Below are 24,093 nucleotides of genomic sequence, written 5' to 3'. Positions count from 1 at the left end.
GTAGGTGACTAAGTCTTAAAACTGTTAACTTCTCTGTTCTAAAGTTAAAGTTTGTTTGAGCAGAGGAGGAACACAATATAGTGAAAGTAAACATCAATATATTTTATAACTTTTTTCTGACATTTAATTGATCCAAATACAGTCTTTATAAATGATCAACTCAACAGATGAGTTTCTGAACAGAAGAAACATCCCTCCTCTACAACCCAACTCCCCTTAATGAATGATGTCATCACATAACAGACAAGCTACTGAGATCTCAGTAAACCAATAGAACAACTTAAACTGAGTTGTTGACTCCACCCCTTTATCGAGATTCGCTGTCAGTTTTGAGCAGGGTGTTCGGCGTTCGCCGCCAGGCTCCTAAATTGCCATCAAGTGAAACCTCCGCTCACAAGGGCAAGACATGCAAACTCACTGTCAGTGAGAGAACAGGAGATTGAGAGAGAGAGAGAAAGAGACTGACAGAGACCGTGAGAGAGAGAGAAAGAGACTGACAGAGACCGTGAGAGAGAGAAAAAGAGACTGACAGAGACCGTGAGAGAGAGAGAGAGAAAGAGACTGACAGAGACCGTGAGAGAGAGAGAAAGAGACTGACAGAGACCGTGAGAGAGAGAGAAAGAGACTGACAGAGACCGTGAGAGAGAGAGAAGAGACTGACAGAGACCGTGAGCGAGAGAGAAAAAGAGACTGACAGAGACCGTGAGCGAGAGAGAAAAAGAGACTGACAGAGACCGTGAGCGAGAGAGAAAAAGAGACTGACAGAGACCGGCAGAGAGAGAGAAAAAAAGAGACTGACAGAGACCGGCAGAGAGAGAGAAAAAAAAGAGACTGACAGAGACCGTGAGCGAGAGAGAAAAAGAGACTAACAGAGACCGGCAGAGAGAGAGAAAAAAAGAGACTGACAGAGACCGTGAGCGAGAGAGAAAAAGAGACTGACAGAGACCGGCAGAGAGAGAGAAAAAAAGAGACTGACAGAGACCGTGAGCGAGAGAGAAAAAGAGACTGACAGAGACCGGCAGAGAGAGAGAGAAGAAGAGACTGACAGAGACCGTGAGCGAGAGAGAAGAAGAGACTGACAGAGACCGTGAGCGAGAGAGAAAAAGAGACTGACAGAGACCGTGAGAGAGAGAGAAGAAGAGACTGACAGAGACCGTGAGCGAGAGAGAAGAAGAGACTGACAGAGACCGTGAGCGAGAGAGAAAAAGAGACTGACAGAGACCGTGAGAGAGAGAGAAGAAGAGACTGACAGAGACCGTGAGCGAGAGAGAAGAAGAGACTGACAGAGACCGTGAGCGAGAGAGAAGAAGAGACTGACAGAGACCGTGAGCGAGAGAGAAAAAGAGACTGACAGAGACCGGCAGAGAGAGACAAAAAAAAAGTTAAAGAGAAATTTCCTAAAAATAGAGGTCAGCGCATATAGTTAAAATGTGTCTCTTGTGATTGGTCGCCAGTGAGTGTATGTATCTTGTGATTGGTTGCCAGTGACTCAAGTGTCTCTGGGTTTGCTGACTGTGGAGTAGAAGAGAGGAGCCTCAGAGGAGCTGTGTGGATGATTGACAGTAGAGTAGGCGGGGCTTTGACCAAAGTTCACAGTAGCATAGTCACATGATGAAGTGCCCTCTTTAGAAATGGCAGCGGTGGCCTCATTGGGGCAGCTGCCCTCTTTAGTGATGGTGGCAGTTGCTTCGTTGGGGCCGCTGGGGTTCTTGTGGAAGTTGACGCTGGCGTGGTGGAGAGACTCAGAGTGGCTTGTAGGTAAGTTGGCGGTGGCGTAGATGGTGGTCATCGCAGCACCTGAGTCTGACTGTAGGGGGCTCTCCTTTATCTCTTCATAGTCACCGTCACCATGACAACCCTGGAGAAGAGGGAGGAGAGAAAAGGGGAGAGGAGATAATAGTATGACACTCACAAACACACTCAACACATTACTCAATGACATCACTCAATGACATCACTCAGACACAAAAACGAACAACCAAAATACACTGACCCCTTCGTTGTTTCCTGTGTCTGGACTCACTCTGTGTGTTGAAGAGACAGATCCTGTGGAACACAACACACACACAACACTCAGAGAGAGAGAGAGAGGTAGAGAGAGACAAAAAGGGAGAGAGAGGACGAGAGAGAGACAGAGCGAGAGAGATAGACAGGAAGTGAGAGAGAGGACGGAGGGAGGGAGAGAAAGAGAGTAGGAAAGAGAGAGAGAGAGAGAGAGAGATGCACTTCCACCAGAATACATCAGGGGTCAGACACTCCTCAGTGACTGTTTATGCATCTCAACCTGGGACAAATGATGACATGGCTATTATGCAAATACATTTCTTCGAAAAGTAAATGAAAATATTTAAAAAAGGGGAAATTGCTCTCTTTATATAGAGCTATGTGTGTGTGTGTGTGTGTGTGTGTGTGTGTGTGTGTGTGTGTGTGTGTGTGTGTGTGTGTGTGTGTGTGTGTGTGTGTGTGTGTGTGTGTGTGTGTTTCTCACCTGTGACCTTGTTGTATTTCCATCTGTAGACTATGATCAGGCTGATCACCAGCAGTAACACTACCAGACTAACAGACACCATGATGACCACTGAGGTACCTGGAACACACACACACACACACACACACACACACACTGTTACGTAAACGATTAGACAAACCTACTGTTACTCTAACCTACCCCCATATCATAACACTACATACAGACATGTCTACCACTAACCTACCCTCATATCATAACACTACATAGAGACATGTCTACCACTAACCTACCCCTCATATCATAACACTACATACAGACATGTCTACCACTAACCCACCCTCATATCATAACACTACATATAGACATGTCTAACACTAACCTACCCTCATATCATAACACTAACCTACCCTCATATCATAACACTACATACAGACATGTCTAACACTAACCTACCCTCATATCATAACAATACATACAGACATGTCTACCACTAACCTACCCTCATATCATAACACTACATACAGACATGTCTATCACTAACCTACCCCTCATATCATAACACTACATACAGACATGTCTACCACTAACCTACCCTCATATCATAACACTAACCTACCCTTATTCATAACACTACATATAGACATGTCTAACACTAACCTACCCTCATATCATAACACTAACCTACCCTCATATCATAACACTACATACAGACATGTCTACCACTAACCTACCCCTCATATCATAACACTACATACAGACATGTCTAACACTAAACTACCCTCATATCATAACACTACATACAGACATGTCTATCACTAATCTACCCTCATATCATAACACTACATACAGACATGTCTAACACTAACCTACCCTCATATCATAACACTACATACAGACATGTCTAACACTAACCTACCCTCATATCATAACACTAACCTACCCTCATATCATAACACTACATACAGACATGTCTAACACTAACCTACCCTCATATCATAACACTACATACAGACATGTCTACCACTAACCTACCCTCATATCATATCACTACATACAGACATGTCTACCACTAACCTACCCTCATATCATAACACTACATACAGACATGTCTACCACTAACCTACCCTCATATCATAACACTACATACAGACATTTCTACCACTAACCTACCCCTCATATCATAACACTACATACAGACATGTCTACCACTAACCTACCCTCATATCATAACACTAACCTACTCTCATATCATAACACTACATACAGACATGTCTAACACTAACCTACCCTCATATCATAACACTACATACAGACATGTCTACCACTAACCTACCCCTCATATCATAACACTACATACAGACATGTCTACCACTAACCTACCCTCATATCATAACACTAACCTACCCTCATATCATAACACTTCATACAGACATGTCTACCACTAACCTACCCTCATATCATAACACTACATACAGACATGTCTACCACTAACCTACCCTCATATCATAACACTACATACAGACATGTCTACCACTAACCTACCCTCATACCATAACACTACATACAGACATGTCTAACACTAACCTACCCTCATATCATAACACTACATACAGACATGTCTACCACTAACCTACCCTCATATCATAACACTACATACAGACATGTCTACCACTAACCTACCCTCATATCATAACACTACATACAGACATGTCTACCACTAACCTACCCTCATATCATAACACTACATACAGACATGTCCAACACTAACCTACCCCTCATATCATAACACTACATACAGACATGTCTAACACTAATCTACCCTCATATCATAACACTACATACAGACATGTCTACCACTAACCTACCCTCATATCATAACACTACATACAGACATGTCTACCACTAACCTACCCCTCATATCATAACACTACATACAGACATGTCTAACACTAATCTACCCTCATATCATAACACTAACCTACCCTCATATCATAACACTACATACAGACATGTCTACCACTAACCTACCCCTCATATCATAACACTACATACAGACATGTCTAACACTAACCTACCCTCATATCATAACACTAACCTACCCTCATATCATAACACTACATACAGACATGTCTACCACTAACCTACCCCTCATATCATAACACTACATACAGACATGTCTAACACTAACTTACCCCTCATATCATAACACTACATACAGACATGTCTACCACTAACCTACCCTCATATCATAACACTACATACAGACATGTCTACCACTAACTTACCCCTCATATATTAACACTAACCTACCCTCATATCATAACACTACATACAGACATGTCTACCACTAACCTACCCTCATATCATAACACTACGTCCAGACATGTCTACCACTAACCTACCCTCATATCATGACACTCCATACAGACATGTCTACCACTAACCTACCCTCATATCATAACACTACATACAGACATGTCTACCACTAACCTACCCTCATATCATGACACTACATACAGACATGTCTAACACTAACCTACCCTCATATCATAACACTACATACAGACATGTCTACCACTAACCTACCCTCATATCATAACACGACATACAGACATGTCTACCACTAACCTACCCTCATATCATAACACTTCATACAGACATGTCTACCACTAACCTACCCTCATATCATAACACTACATACAGACATGTCTACCACTAACCTACCCTCATATCATAACACTACATACAGACATGTCTACCACTAACCTACCCTCATATCGTAACACTAATCTACCCTCATATCATAACACTACATACAGACATGTCTAACACTAATCTACCCTCATATCATAACACTACATACAGACATGTCTACCACTAACCTACCCTCATATCATAACATTAACCTACCCCTCATATCATAAAACTACATACAGACATGTCTACCACTAACCTACCCTCATATCATAACACTACATACAGACATGTCTACCACTAACCTACCCTCATATCATAACAATATATACAGACATGTCTACCACTAACCTACCCTCATATCATAACACTACATACAGACATGTCTACCACTAACCTACCCCTCATATCATAACACTACATACAGACATGTCTAACACTAATCTACCCTCATATCATAACACTAACCTACCCTCATATCATAACACTACATACAGACATGTCTACCACTAACCTACCCCTCATATCATAACACTACATACAGACATGTCTAACACTAACTTACCCTCATATCATAACACTAACCTACCCTCATATCATAACACTACATACAGACATGTCTACCACTAACCTACCCCTCATATCATAACACTACATACAGACATGTCTAACACTAACTTACCCCTCATATCATAACACTACATACAGACATGTCTACCACTAACCTACCCTCATATCATAACACTACATACAGACATGTCTACCACTAACTTACCCCTCATATATTAACACTAATCTACCCCTCATATCATAACACTACATACAGACATGTCTACCACTAACCTACCCTCATATCATAACACTACACACAGACATGTCTACCACTAACCTACCCTCATATCATAACACTACATACAGACATGTCTACCACTAACCTACCCTCATATCATGACACTACATACAGACATGTCTAACACTAACCTACCCTCATATCATAACACTACATACAGACATGTCTACCACTAACCTACCCTCATATCATAACACGACATACAGACATGTCTACCACTAACCTACCCTCATATCATAACACTTCATACAGACATGTCTACCACTAACCTACCCTCATATCATAACACTACATACAGACATGTCTACCACTAACCTACCCTCATATCATAACACTACATACAGACATGTCTACCACTAACCTACCCTCATATCGTAACACTAACCTACCCTCATATCATAACACTACATACAGACATGTCTAACACTAACCTACCCTCATATCATAACACTACATACAGACATGTCTACCACTAACCTACCCTCATATCATAACACTACATACAGACATGTCTAACACTAATCTACCCTCATATCATAACACTAACCTACCCTCATATCATAACACTACATACAGACATGTCTACCACTAACCTACCCCTCATATCATAACACTACATACAGACATGTCTAACACTAACTTACCCCTCATATCATAACACTACATACAGACATGTCTACCACTAACCTACCCTCATATCATAACACTACATACAGACATGTCTACCACTAACTTACCCCTCATATATTAACACTAACCTACCCTCATATCATAACACTACATACAGACATGTCTACCACTAACCTACCCTCATATCATAACACTACGTACAGACATGTCTACCACTAACCTACCCTCATATCATGACACTCCATACAGACATGTCTACCACTAACCTACCCTCATATCATAACACTACATACAGACATGTCTACCACTAACCTACCCCTCATATCATGACACTACATACAGACATGTCTAACACTAACCTACCCTCATATCATAACACTACATACAGACATGTCTACCACTAACCTACCCTCATATCATAACACGACATACAGACATGTCTACCACTAACCTACCCTCATATCATAACACTACATACAGACATGTCTACCACTAACCTACCCTCATATCATAACACTACATACAGACATGTCTACCACTAACCTACCCTCATATCGTAACACTAATCTACCCTCATATCATAACACTACATACAGACATGTCTAACACTAATCTACCCTCATATCATAACACTACATACAGACATGTCTACCACTAACCTACCCTCACATCATAACATTAACCTACCCCTCATATCATAAAACTACATACAGACATGTCTACCACTAACCTACCCTCATATCATAACACTACATACAGACATGTCTACCACTAACCTACCCTCATATCATAACAATATATACAGACATGTCTACCACTAACCTACCCTCATATCATAACACTACATACAGACATGTCTACCACTAACCTACCCCTCATATCATAACACTACATACAGACATGTCTAACACTAATCTACCCTCATATCATAACACTAACCTACCCTCATATCATAACACTACATACAGACATGTCTACCACTAACCTACCCCTCATATCATAACACTACATACAGATATGTCTAACACTAACTTACCCTCATATCATAACACTAACCTACCCTCATATCATAACACTACATACAGACATGTCTACCACTAACCTACCCCTCATATCATAACACTACATACAGACATGTCTAACACTAACTTACCCCTCATATCATAACACTACATACAGACATGTCTACCACTAACCTACCCTCATATCATAACACTACATACAGACATGTCTACCACTAACTTACCCCTCATATATTAACACTAATCTACCCTCATATCATAACACTACATACAGACATGTCTACCACTAACCTACCCTCATATCATAACACTACACACAGACATGTCTACCACTAACCTACCCTCATATCATAACACTACATACAGACATGTCTACCACTAACCTACCCTCATATCATGACACTACATACAGACATGTCTAACACTAACCTACCCTCATATCATAACACTACATACAGACATGTCTACCACTAACCTACCCTCATATCATAACACGACATACAGACATGTCTACCACTAACCTACCCTCATATCATAACACTTCATACAGACATGTCTACCACTAACCTACCCTCATATCATAACACTACATACAGACATGTCTACCACTAACCTACCCTCATATCATAACACTACATACAGACATGTCTACCACTAACCTACCCTCATATCGTAACACTAACCTACCCTCATATCATAACACTACATACAGACATGTCTAACACTAATCTACCCTCATATCATAACACTACATACAGACATGTCTACCACTAACCTACCCTCATATCATAACATTAACCTACCCCTCATATCATAAACTACATACAGACATGTCTACCACTAACCTACCCTCATATCATAACACTACATACAGACATGTCTACCACTAACCTACCCTCATATCATACACTACATACAGACATGTCTACCACTAACCTACCCTCATATCATAACACTAACCTACCTCATATCATAACACTAACCTACCCTCATATCATAACACTACATACAGACATGTCTACCACTAACCTACCCTCATATCATAACACTAACCTAACCTCATATCATAACACTACATACAGACATGTCTAACACTAATCTACCCTCATATCATAACACTACATACAGACATGTCTACCACTAACCTACCCTCATATCATAACATTAACCTACCCTCATATCATAAAACTACATACAGACATGTCTACCACTAACCTACCCTCATATCATAACACTACATACAGACATGTCTACCACTAACCTACCCTCATATCATAACACTACATACAGACATGTCTACCACTAACCTACCCCTCATATCATAACACTACATACAGACAACTCTACCACTAACCTACCCTCATATCATAACACTACATACAGACATGTCTACCACTAACCTACCCCTCATATCATAACACTACATACAGACATGTCTACCACTAACCTACCCTCATATCATGACACTACATACAGACATGTCTACCACTAACCTACCCTCATATCATACCACTACATACAGACATGTCTAACACTAACCTACCCTCATATCATAACACTACATACAGACATGTCTACCACTAACCTACCCCTCATATCATAACACTACATACAGACATGTCTACCACTAACCTACCCTCATATCATAACACTAACCTACCCTCATATCATAACACTACATACAGACATGTCTACCACTAACCTACCCCTCATATCATAACACTACATACAGACATGTCTAACACTAACTTACCCCTCATATCATAACACTACATACAGACATGTCTACCACTAACCTACCCTCATATCATAACACTACATACAGACATGTCTACCACTAACTTACCCCTCATATCATAACACTAACTTACCCTCATATCATAACACTACATACAGACATGTCTACCACTAACCTACCCTCATATCATAACACTACATACAGACATGTCTACCACTAACCTACCCTCATATCATAACAGTACATACAGATATGTCTACCACTAACCTACCCTCATATCATGACACTACATACAGACATGTCTACCACTAACCTACCCTCATATCATAACACTACATACAGACATGTCTACCACTAATCTACCCTCATATCATGACACTACATACAGACATGTCTAACACTAACCTACCCTCATATCATAACACTACATACAGACATGTCTACCACTAACCTACCCCTCATATCATAACACTACATACAGACATGTCTACCACTAACCTACCCTCATATCCTAACACTACATACAGACATGTCTACCACTAACCTACCCTCATATCATAACACTACATACAGACATGTCCAACACCCACCTACCCCTCATATAATAACACTACATACAGACATGGCTACCACTAACCTACCCTCATATCATAACACTACATACAGACATGTCTACCACTAACCTACCCTCATATCATAACACTACATACAGACATGTCTACCACTAACCTACCCTCATATCATAACACTAACCTACCCTCATATCATAACACTGCATACAGACATGTCTACCACTAACCTACCCTCATATCATAACACTACATACAGACATGTCTAACAGTAACCTACCCTCATATCATAACACTACATACAGACATGTCTAACATTAACCTACCCACATATCATAACACTACATACAGACATGTCTACCACTAACCTACCCTCATATCATAACACTACATACAGACATGTCTACCACTAACCTACCTTCATCTCATAACACTAACCTACCCCTCATATCATAACACTAACCTACCCTCATATCATAACACTAACCTACCCTGATATCATAACACTACATACAGACATGTCTACCACTAACCTACCCTCATATCATAACACTACATACAGACATGTCTACCACTAACCTACCCCTCATATCATAACACTACATACAGACATGTCTAACACTAATCTACCCTCATATCATAACACTAACCTACCCTCATATCATAACACTACATACAGACATGTCTACCACTAACCTACCCCTCATATCATAACACTACATACAGACATGTCTAACACTAACTTACCCTCATATCATAACACTAACCTACCCTCATATCATAACACTACATACAGACATGTCTACCACTAACCTACCCCTCATATCATAACACTACATACAGACATGTCTAACACTAACTTACCCCTCATATCATAACACTACATACAGACATGTCTACCACTAACCTACCCTCATATCATAACACTACATACAGACATGTCTACCACTAACTTACCCCTCATATATTAACACTAACCTACCCTCATATCATAACACTACATACAGACATGTCTACCACTAACCTACCCTCATATCATAACACTACATACAGACATGTCTACCACTAACCTTCCCTCATATCATAACACTACATACAGACATGTCTACCACTAACCTACCCTCATATCATGACACTACATACAGACATGTCTAACACTAACCTACCCTCATATCATAACACTACATACAGACATGTCTACCACTAACCTACCCTCATATCATAACACGACATACAGACATGTCTACCACTAACCTACCCTCATATCATAACACTTCATACAGACATGTCTACCACTAACCTACCCTCATATCATAACACTACATACAGACATGTCTACCACTAACCTACCCTCATATCATAACACTACATACAGACATGTCTACCACTAACCTACCCTCATATCGTAACACTAACCTACCCTCATATCATAACACTACATACAGACATGTCTAACACTAATCTACCCTCATATCATAACACTACATACAGACATGTCTACCACTAACCTACCCTCATATCATAACATTAACCTACCCCTCATATCATAAAACTACATACAGACATGTCTACCACTAACCTACCCTCATATCATAACACTACATACAGACATGTCTACCACTAACCTACCCCTCATATCATAACACTACATACAGACAACTCTACCACTAACCTACCCTCATATCATAACACTACATACAGACATGTCTACCACTAACCTACCCCTCATATCATAACACTACATACAGACATGTCTACCACTAACCTACCCTCATATCATGACACTACATACAGAAATGTCTACCACTAACCTACCCTCATATCATACCACTACATACAGACATGTCTAACACTAACCTACCCTCATATCATAACACTACATACAGACATGTCTACCACTAACCTACCCCTCATATCATAACACTACATACAGACATGTCTACCACTAACCTACCCTCATATCATAACACTAACCTACCCTCATATCATAACACTACATACAGACATGTCTACCACTAACCTACCCCTCATATCATAACACTACATACAGACATGTCTAACACTAACTTACCCCTCATATCATAACACTACATACAGACATGTCTACCACTAACCTACCCTCATATCATAACACTACATACAGACATGTCTACCACTAACTTACCCCTCATATCATAACACTAACCTACCCTCATATCATAACACTACATACAGACATGTCTACCACTAACCTACCCTCATATCATAACACTACATACAGACATGTCTACCACTAACCTAACCTCATATCATAACAGTACATACAGACATGTCTACCACTAACCTACCCTCATATCATGACACTACATACAGACATGTCTACCACTAACCTACCCTCATATCATAACACTACATACAGACATGTCTACCACTAATCTACCCTCATATCATGACACTACATACAGACATGTCTAACACTAACCTACCCTCATATCATAACACTACATACAGACATGTCTACCACTAACCTACCCTCATATAATAACACTACATACAGACATGTCTACCACTAACCTACCCTCATATCATAACACTAACCTACCCTCATATCATAACACTACATACAGACATGTCTACCACTAACCTACCCTCATATCATAACACTACATACAGACATGTCTAACAGTAACCTACCCTCATATCATAACACTACATACAGACATGTCTAACATTAACCTACCCACATATCATAACACTACATACAGACATGTCTACCACTAACCTACCCTCATATCATAACACTACATACAGACATGTCTACCACTAACCTACCCTCATATCATAACACTACATACAGACATGTCTACCACTAACCTACCCTCATATCATAACACTACATACAGACATGTCTACCACTAACCTACCCTCATATCATAACACTACATACAGACATGTCTACCACTAACCTACCCTCATATCATAACACTAACCTACCCTCATATCATAACACTAACCTACCCTCATATCATAACACTACATACAGACATGTCTACCACTAACCTACCCTCATATCATAACACTAACCTAACCTCATATCATAACACTACATACAGACATGTCTAACACTAATCTACCCTCATATCATAACACTACATACAGACATGTCTACCACTAACCTACCCTCATATCATAACATTAACCTACCCCTCATATCATAAAACTACATACAGACATGTCTACCACTAACCTACCCTCATATCATAACACTACATACAGACATGTCTACCACTAACCTACCCTCATATCATAACACTACATACAGACATGTCTACCACTAACCTACCCCTCATATCATAACACTACATACAGACAACTCTACCACTAACCTACCCTCATATCATAACACTACATACATACATGTCTACCACTAACCTACCCCTCATATCATAACACTACATACAGACATGTCTAGCACTAACCTACCCTCATATCATGACACTACATACAGACATGTCTACCACTAACCTACCCTCATATCATACCACTACATACAGACATGTCTAACACTAACCTACCCTCATATCATAACACTACATACAGACATGTCTACCACTAACCTACCCCTCATATCATAACACTACATACAGACATGTCTACCACTAACCTACCCTCATATCATAACACTAACCTACCCTCATATCATAACACTACATACAGACATGTCTACCACTAACCTACCCCTCATATCATAACACTACATACAGACATGTCTAACACTAACTTACCCCTCATATCATAACACTACATACAGACATGTCTACCACTAACCTACCCTCATATCATAACACTACATACAGACATGTCTACCACTAACTTACCCCTCATATCATAACACTAACTTACCCTCATATCATAACACTACATACAGACATGTCTACCACTAACCTACCCTCATATCATAACACTACATACAGACATGTCTACCACTAACCTACCCTCATATCGTAACAGTACATACAGATATGTCTACCACTAACCTACCCTCATATCATGACACTACATACAGACATGTCTACCACTAACCTACCCTCATATCATAACACTACATACAGACATGTCTACCACTAATCTACCCTCATATCATGACACTACATACAGACATGTCTAACACTAACCTACCCTCATATCATAACACTACATACAGACATGTCTACCACTAACCTACCCCTCATATCATAACACTACATACAGACATGTCTACCACTAACCTACCCTCATATCCTAACACTACATACAGACATGTCTACCACTAACCTACCCTCATATCATAACACTACATACAGACATGTCCAACACCCACCTACCCCTCATATAATAACACTACATACAGACATGGCTACCACTAACCTACCCTCATATCATAACACTACATACAGACATGTCTACCACTAACCTACCCTCATATCATAACACTACATACAGACATGTCTACCACTAACCTACCCTCATATCATAACACTAACCTACCCTCATATCATAACACTACATACAGACATGTCTACCACTAACCTACCCTCATATCATAACACTACATACAGACATGTCTAACAGTAACCTACCCTCATATCATAACACTACATACAGACATGTCTAACATTAACCTACCCACATATCATAACACTACATACAGACATGTCTACCACTAACCTACCCTCATATCATAACACTACATACAGACATGTCTACCACTAACCTACCTTCATCTCATAACACTAACCTACCCCTCATATCATAACACTAACCTACCCTCATATCATAACACTAACCTACCCTCATATCATAACACTACATACAGACATGTCTACCACTAACCTACCCTCATATCATAACACTACATACAGACATGTCTACCACTAACCTACCCCTCATATCATAACACTACATACAGACATGTCTAACACTAATCTACCCTCATATCATAACACTAACCTACCCTCATATCATAACACTACATACAGACATGTCTACCACTAACCTACCCCTCATATCATAACACTACATACAGACATGTCTAACACTAACTTACCCTCATATCATAACACTAACCTACCCTCATATCATAACACTACATACAGACATGTCTACCACTAACCTACCCCTCATATCATAACACTACATACAGACATGTCTAACACTAACTTACCCCTCATATCATAACACTACATACAGACATGTCTACCACTAACCTACCCTCATATCATAACACTACATACAGACATGTCTACCACTAACTTACCCCTCATATATTAACACTAACCTACCCTCATATCATAACACTACATACAGACATGTCTACCACTAACCTACCCTCATATCATAACACTACATACAGACATGTCTACCACTAACCTTCCCTCATATCATAACACTACATACAGACATGTCTACCACTAACCTACCCTCATATCATGACACTACATACAGACATGTCTAACACTAACCTACCCTCATATCATAACACTAACCTACCCTCATATCATAACACTACATACAGACATGTCTACCACTAACCTACCCTCATATCATAACATTAACCTACCCCTCATATCATAAAACTACATACAGACATGTCTACCACTAACCTACCCTCATATCATAACACTACATACAGACATGTCTACCACTAACCTACCCCTCATATCATAACACTACATACAGACAACTCTACCACTAACCTACCCTCATATCATAACACTACATACAGACATGTCTACCACTAACCTACCCCTCATATCATAACACTACATACAGACATGTCTACCACTAACCTACCCTCATATCATGACACTACATACAGACATGTCTACCACTAACCTACCCTCATATCATACCACTACATACAGACATGTCTAACACTAACCTACCCTCATATCATAACACTACATACAGACATGTCTACCACTAACCTACCCCTCATATCATAACACTACATACAGACATGTCTACCACTAACCTACCCTCATATCATAACACTAACCTACCCTCATATCATAACACTACATACAGACATGTCTACCACTAACCTACCCCTCATATCATAACACTACATACAGACATGTCTACCACTAACCTACCCTCATATCATAACACTACATACAGACATGTCTACCAATAACCTACCCTCATATCATAACACTACATACAGACATGTCTACCACTAACCTAACCTCATATCATAACAGTACATACAGACATGTCTACCACTAACCTACCCTCATATCATGACACTACATACAGACATGTCTACCACTAACCTACCCTCATATCATAACACTACATACAGACATGTCTACCACTAATCTACCCTCATAACATGACACTACATACAGACATGTCTAACACTAACCTACCCTCATATCATAACACTACATACAGACATGTCTACCACTAACCTACCCCTCATATCATAACACTACATACAGACATGTCTACCACTAACCTACCCTCATATCCTAACACTACATACAGACATGTCTACCACTAACCTACCCTCATATCATAACACTACATACAGACATGTCCAACACCAACCTACCCCTCATATAATAACACTACATACAGACATGGCTACCACTAACCTACCCTCATATCATAACACTACATACAGACATGTCTACCACTAACCTACCCTCATATAATAACACTACATACAGACATGTCTACCACTAACCTACCCTCATATCATAACACTACATACAGACATGTCTACCACTAACATACCCTCATACCATAACATTAACCTACCCCTCATATCATAAAACTACATACAGACATGTCTACCACTAACCTACCCTCATATCATAACACTACATACAGACATGTCTACCACTAACCTACCCTCATATCATAACACTACATACAGACATGTCTACCACTAACATACCCTCATATCATAACACTACATATAGACATGTCTACCACTAACCTACCCTCATACATAACACTAACCTACCCTCATATCATAACACTACATACAGACATGTCTACCACTAACCTACCCTCATATCATAACACTACGTACAGACATGTCTACCACTAACCTACCCCTCATATCATAACACTTCATACAGACATGTCTAGCACTAACCTACCCTCATATCATAACACTACATACAGACATGTCTACCACTAACCTACCCTCATATCATAACACTAACCTACCCTCATATCATAACACTACATACAGACATGTCTACCACTAACCTACCCTCATATCATAACACTACATACAGACATGTCTAACACTAACCTACCCTCGTTTCATAACACTAACCTACCCTCATATCATAACACTACATACAGACATGTCTACCACTAACCTACCCTCATATCATAACACTACATATAGACATGTCTACCACTAACCTACCCTCATACATAACACTAACCTACCCTCATATCATAACACTACATACAGACATGTCTACCACTAACCTACCCTCATATCATAACACTACATACAGACATGTCTACCACTAACCTACCCTCATATCATAACACTAACCTACCCTCATATCATAACACTACATACAGACATGTCTACCACTAACCTACCCTCATATCATAACACTACATACAGACATGTCTACCACTAACCTACCCTCATATCATAACACTACATACAGACATGTCTACCACTAACCTACCCTCATATCATAACACTACATACAGACATGTCTACCACTGACCTACCCCTCATATCATAACACTACATACAGACATGTCTACCACTAACCTACCCTCATATCATAACACTAACCTACCCTCATATCATAACACTACATACAGACATGTCTACCACTAACCTACCCCTCATATCATAACACTACATACAGACATGTCTACCACTAACCTACCCTCATATCATAACACTTCATACAGACATGTCTACCACTAACCTACCCCTCATATCATAACACTACATACAGACATGTCTACCACTAACCTACCCTCATATCATAACACTACATACAGACATGTCTACCACTAACCTACCCTCATATCATAACACTACATACAGACATGTCCAACACCAACCTACCCCTCATATCATAACACTACATACAGACATGGCTACCACTAACCTACCCTCATATCATAACACTACATACAGACATGTCTACCACTAACCTACCCTCATATCATAACACTACATACAGACATGTCTACCACTAACCTACCCTCATATCATAACACTAACCTACCCTCATATCATAACACTACATACAGACATGTCTACCACTAACCTACCCTCATATCATAACACTACATACAGACATGTCTTACAGTAACCTACCCTCATATCATAACACTACATACAGACATGTCTAACATTAACCTACCCACATATCATAACACTACATACAGACATGTCTACCACTAACCTACCCTCATATCATAACACTACATACAGACATGTCTACCACTAACCTACCCTCATCTCATAACACTAACTTACCCCTCATATCATAACACTAACCTACCCTCATATCATAACACTAACCTACCCTCATTTCATAACACTACATACAGACATGTCTACCACTAACCTACCCTCATATCATAACACTATATACAGACATGTCTACCACTAACCTACCCTCATATCATAACACTACATACAGACATGTCTACCACTAACCTACCCTCATATCATAATACTACATATAGACATGTCTACCACTAACCTACCCTCATATCATAACACTACATACAGACATGTCTACCACTATTTATTTTATTTTTTATTTCACCTTTATTTAACCAGGTAGGCAAGTTGAGAACAAGTTCTCATTTACAATTGCGACCTGGCCAAGATAAAGCAAAGCAGTTCGACAACATACAAAAACACAGAGTTACACATGGAGTAAAACAACAGACAATCAATGATGCAGAAGAAAAAATAAGACTATATACAATGTGAGCAAATGATGTGAGATACGGGAGGTAAAGGCAAAAAAAATGCCATGGTGGCAAAGTAAATAAAGTATGGCAAGAAAAACACTGGAATGGTAGATTTGTAGTTTGAAGAAAGTTAAAAGTTAAAATATAAATATTATGGTGCAAAGGAGCAAAATAAATAAAATAAATAAATACAGTAGGGGAAGAGGTAGTAGTTTGGGCTCAATTAAGGATGGGCTATGTACAGGTGCAGAGATCTGTGAGCTGCTCTGACAGCTGGTGCTTAAAGCTAGTGAGGGAGATAAGTGTTTCCATTTTTAGAGATTTTTGTAGTTCGTTCCAGTCATTGGCAGCAGAGAACTGGAAGGAGAGACGGCCAAAGGAGGAATTGGCTTTGGGGGTGACCAGAGAGATATACCTGCTGGAGCGCGTGCTACAGGTGGGTGCTGCTATGGTGACCAGTGAGCGGAGATAAGGGGGGACTTTACCCAGCAGGGTCTTGTAGATGACCTGGAGCCAATGTGTTTGGCGACGATTATGAAGTGAAGGCCAGCCAACGAGAGCATACAGCTCGCAGTGGTGGGTTGTATATGGGGCTTTGGTGACAAAACGGATGGCACTGTGATAGACTGCATCCAGCTTGTTGAGTAGGGTATTGGAGGCTATTTTGTAAATGACATCGCCGAAGTCGAGGATTGGTAGGATGGTCAGTTTTACAAGGGTATGTTTGGCAGCATGAGTGAAGGATGCTTTGTTGCGAAATAGGAAGCCAATTCTAGATTTCACTTTGGGTTGGAGATGATTGATGTGAGTCTGGAAGGAGAGTTTACAGTCTAACCAGACACCTAGGTATTTGTAGTTGTCCACAAATTCTAAGTTAGAACCGTCCAGAGAAGTTATGTTGGATGGGCGGGCAGGTGCAGGCAGCGATCGGTTGAAGAGCATGCATTTAGTTTTACTTGTGTTTAGGAGCAGTTGGAGACCACGGAAGGAGAGTTGAATGGCATTGAAGCTCGTCTGGAGGGTTGTTAACACAGTGTCCAAAGAAGGGCCAGAAGTATACAGAATGGTGTCGTCTGCGTAGAGGTGGATCAGAGATTCACCAGCAGCAAGAGCGACATCATTTATGTATACAGAGAAGAGAGCTGGCCCAAGAATTGAACCCTGTGGTACCCCCATAGAGACTGCCAGAGGTCCAGACAGTAGGCCCTCCGATTTGACACACTGAACTCTGTCAGAGAAGTAGTTGGTGAACCAGGCGACGCAATCGTTTGAGAAACCAAGGCTACTAAGTCTGCCGATGAGGATGTGGTGATTAACAGAGTCAAAAGCTTTGGCCAGGTCAATGAATACGGCAGCACAGTATTGTTTCTTATCGATGGCGGTTATGATGTCGTTTAGGACCTTGAGCGTGGCTGAGGTGCACCCATGACCAGCTCTGAAACCAGATTGCATAGCGGAGAGGGTGCGGTGGGATTCGAAATAGTCGGTAATCTGTTTGTTGACTTGGCTTTCGAAGACCTTAGAAAGGCAGGGTAGGATGGATATAGGTCTGTAGCAATTTGGGTCAAGAGTGTCACCTCCTTTGAAGAGGGGGATGACAGCAGCTGCTTTCCAATCTATGGGAATCTCAGACGACACGAAAGAGAGGTTGAACAGGCTAGTAATAGGGGTTGCAATAATTTCGGCAGATAATTTTAGAAAGAAAGGGTCCAGATTGTCAAGCCCAGCTGATTTGTAGGGGTCCAGATTTTGCAGCTCTTTCAGAACATCAGCTGAATGGATTTGGGAGAAGGAGAAATGGGGGAGGCTTGGGCGAGTAGCTGTGGGGGGTGCGGTGCTGTTGAATGCAGTAGGGGTAGTTAGGTGGAAAGCATGGCCAGCCGTAGAAAAATGCTTATTGAAATTCTCAATTATAGTGGGCTTATCGGTGGTGACAGAGTTTCCTATCCTCAGTGCAGTGGGCAGTTGGGAGGAGGTGTTCTTATTCTCCATGGACTTTACAATGTCCCAGAACTTTTTAGAGTTGGAGTTGCACGAAGCAAATTTCTGTTTGAAAAAGCTAGCCTTGGCGTTTCTAACTGCCTGTGTGTATTGGTTTCTAACTTCCCTAAAAAGTTGCATATCACGGGGGCAGTTCGATGCTAATGCAGAACGCCACAGGATATTTTTGTGTTGGTTAAGGGCAGTCAGGTCTGGGGAGAACCAAGGGCTATATCTGTTCCTGGTTCTAAATTTCTTGAAAGGGGCATGCTTATTTATGTCTAACACTAACCTACCCTCATATCATAATACTACATATAGACATGTCTAACACTAACCTACCCTCATATCATAACCCTACATACAGACATGTCTACCACTAACCTACCCTCATATCATAATACTACATATAGACATGTCTAACACTAACCATTTGAATTTGTAAAAGTGTATTTACCAGATCCGTTGATTGATGATGATGATGATGATGGTGATATGAAGGTGGTTGTGGTTGGGGCTGGAAGTGCTGTAGTTGTTGTTGTTCTGATAGTGATGGTTGGTGCCACTGAAAACATTTAGAGATAGATACAGTGCATGATACATGTTGTTGTAACTTTCCTCTCTAGACAGACAGATGTAAAGACAGGAAGGTTCCTCTTGTTTCTGTTGAAGTGTGTTAGTTCTCCTTTAGCTCACCATATCTCCCTCTATCTCTCTTATGCTCATCACTCTTTTCATCTCTCTCTCTCTCCCTCCCTCTCTCTCTCTCTCTCTCTCTCTCTTTCTCCCTCCTTCTCTTTCTCTCTGTCTCTCTCCCTCCCTCTCTTTCTCTCTCTCTCTCTCTCTGATGACAACTGCAGGTTTCATGATGACATTCCTACTGAAACTTGTGGTTTTATATCTTGAACACATGACTGCTTAGTGATACTGAGACAGATATAGAAACACACAGTTATTATAGAGGAAGTTACAGTGTTCTGGTCCAATGTCTTTTCACACCACTACAAACACACAGTTATTACAGAGGAAGTTACAGTGTTCTGGTCCAATGTCTTTTCACACCACTACAAACACACAGACCCACCCAGCCTCCACTAACACACTGACTGCCTGCTGTCAACCACTGAACAACTACTACTGATAACATGTTTAGTTCAATGCTACATTTCACTAAACTGGTTGTTGACAATTAATAACAGTTAATAACTTTTAATAACAACATATTTCAGAAGGTTCTAGATGTGATTGCTATTTTATGGCTATATATTATTTACATTGTCTGACAACATAGCTACAGTGTAGTTCGATAGTTACTGCAGGTGTACAGCATGGAAAGCAGAGGAGGGCGCTGGTGGAGAAATAGGAGGATCGGCTCATCCTAATGGCTGGAATGGAATGGATGGAAGAGTATCGGACCTCCGTTCCAGTCCAGCCTTCACAATGAGCCCGTCCTCCAATATCTCCTCCCACCAGCCACCACTGATGTAAAGAGTTGATCCACTGACCCACAGAGAGGATACATCTAGTGTAGTCTGCAGGTCTCCACCTTCTATCAGATCCACACCAATATGTCCCAGAATCCTCTGGTCTCAGCTCTTTGATGTACACTGTGAAGACTGATATTCTGGGGTTATCCCTCAGGGAAAACCTGCCTTCATACACAACTTCATTTTGTAATGTAGTTCTTAATTTATCTTCACAGATTAAAGGACTGTCCCCTTTACAGAAGAACTTCTCATTACTCTTATTGTCATCTGGATATTTACAAGTAAGCCTGGCAGTCTCCCCCACCTGTCCAGTCACATTGATTTGTTTGACGTCCCTCCAATCTGCGAATGACATAAACCTGTTCAGTCGTCTTTACAGATTATGATAGATAAGATGTCCCTCCAGTCTGTCAATGACATGTCAAGTGTTTTGATACCTTCGCTGAAATATTACACTTGTAGAAATGGTCACTTACCTGTAACATGCAGTTGTACCTGTGTAATCAGTGAAATGTAACTAGTTACGACTCCACACCAGTATGTTCCAGTATCATCTTCAGTCAGGTCACTGATGGTCACTGTGTAGGATTTCTCTCCTGTGTTGTCAGACACAGAGAAACGACCAGCTTTTGTAGTTGTCTGGTTAGCAGAGATCATATAAATACAGGTATTGAAGTCATTGCTTTCCTTGCAGAAATACTTGATGCTGTCCTCATGGTCCTCTGGATAGTTACATCTGATGGTAGCTTCTCCTCCCAGAAGGGCCGTCTCTGTGACTGACTTCTCACAGCAGTCATCTGTCAATAGAAACACACAACACAACCTTAGTCTAATACTATAGACTGACTTCTCACAGCAGTCATCTGTCAATAGAAACACACATCACAACCTTAGTCTAATACTATAGACTGACTTCTCACAGCAGTCATCTGTCAATAGAAACACACATCACAACCTTAGTCTAATACTATAGACTGACTTCATTGACTAGTGGTACTGACCATGTAATAACATATGTAGCTAAATTCATTTTATAAAGTTAAAGTAAAAGTCTCTCACCCTCCTTCACATCCAGCTCTACCTTGGTATAAGTGTCAGGTATAGTAGGTTTGTCCGCTCCACACCAGTAGGTCCCTTCATCTTGTCTGGTCAGTTGTCTGATGATCACCTTGAAGTAGTTTCCTCCAGTGATGTCATACAGAGAGAATCTACCTCTGTGCTCCCAGGTGTTCTTCCTCAGAGTAGTTATTTTCATATCACAACTATAAGTCCACTTTGGTCCCTTACAGAAATATCTCTCATTACTTCTCTCTTCTGTGGAATAATGACAGTAGATGATGACAGTTCCTCCAGAGTATCCTGTCACTTTGAAGGAGCTCAAACAACCTGTCAATCAGACAAGATAATATACATGATAATAGTCACAAACACAAACACACACAAATTCTTAACAGTTTCCAAAGTCCAACAAAGTTATAAACAAAGCAATATGTAAAAAAATACATCTGTAGTGTTCCCTTATCTGTTGTAGCAGCCTTTATGAGTACTAACTGTGTATTATTAAATGTTATAGAGAGTTATAACAAGCTTATTACCTGTCATGAAGGAGAGGAGGATGATTATCAGCAGGATCCTCATCTTGTTGTGTTCTCTCCAGGTTGGTCCAGGTGTCTATAGGTCCTGATATAATGCTGTGTTCTCTCCAGGTTG

The 24,093-nt window shown here is 40.4% G+C and overlaps 1 protein-coding gene across 1 annotated transcript; it reads right to left on the bottom strand.

Annotated features, from left to right (window-relative positions):
* Positions 1–1,396: 1,396 nt before the first annotated feature.
* LOC115183321 (polymeric immunoglobulin receptor-like) lies at positions 1,397–24,093 on the bottom strand. The gene is made up of 8 exons (XM_029744651.1): positions 23,979–24,093; positions 23,443–23,769; positions 22,860–23,180; positions 22,402–22,725; positions 21,354–21,461; positions 2,489–2,587; positions 1,994–2,046; positions 1,397–1,858 (listed from the first exon to the last, which is right to left on the bottom strand). Exons 1-8 carry the CDS (start codon positions 24,019–24,021, stop codon positions 1,490–1,492), a joined length of 1,644 nt encoding a protein of 547 aa, XP_029600511.1. The 5' UTR covers positions 24,022–24,093; the 3' UTR covers positions 1,397–1,489.

The sequence above is a fragment of the Salmo trutta genome, unplaced genomic scaffold, assembly GCF_901001165.1.
Source record: "Salmo trutta unplaced genomic scaffold, fSalTru1.1, whole genome shotgun sequence".
NCBI lineage: Eukaryota > Metazoa > Chordata > Actinopteri > Salmoniformes > Salmonidae > Salmo > Salmo trutta.
Note: the sequence above shows the minus strand (reverse complement) of the source record. Positions and strands in the feature narration are given on the sequence as shown.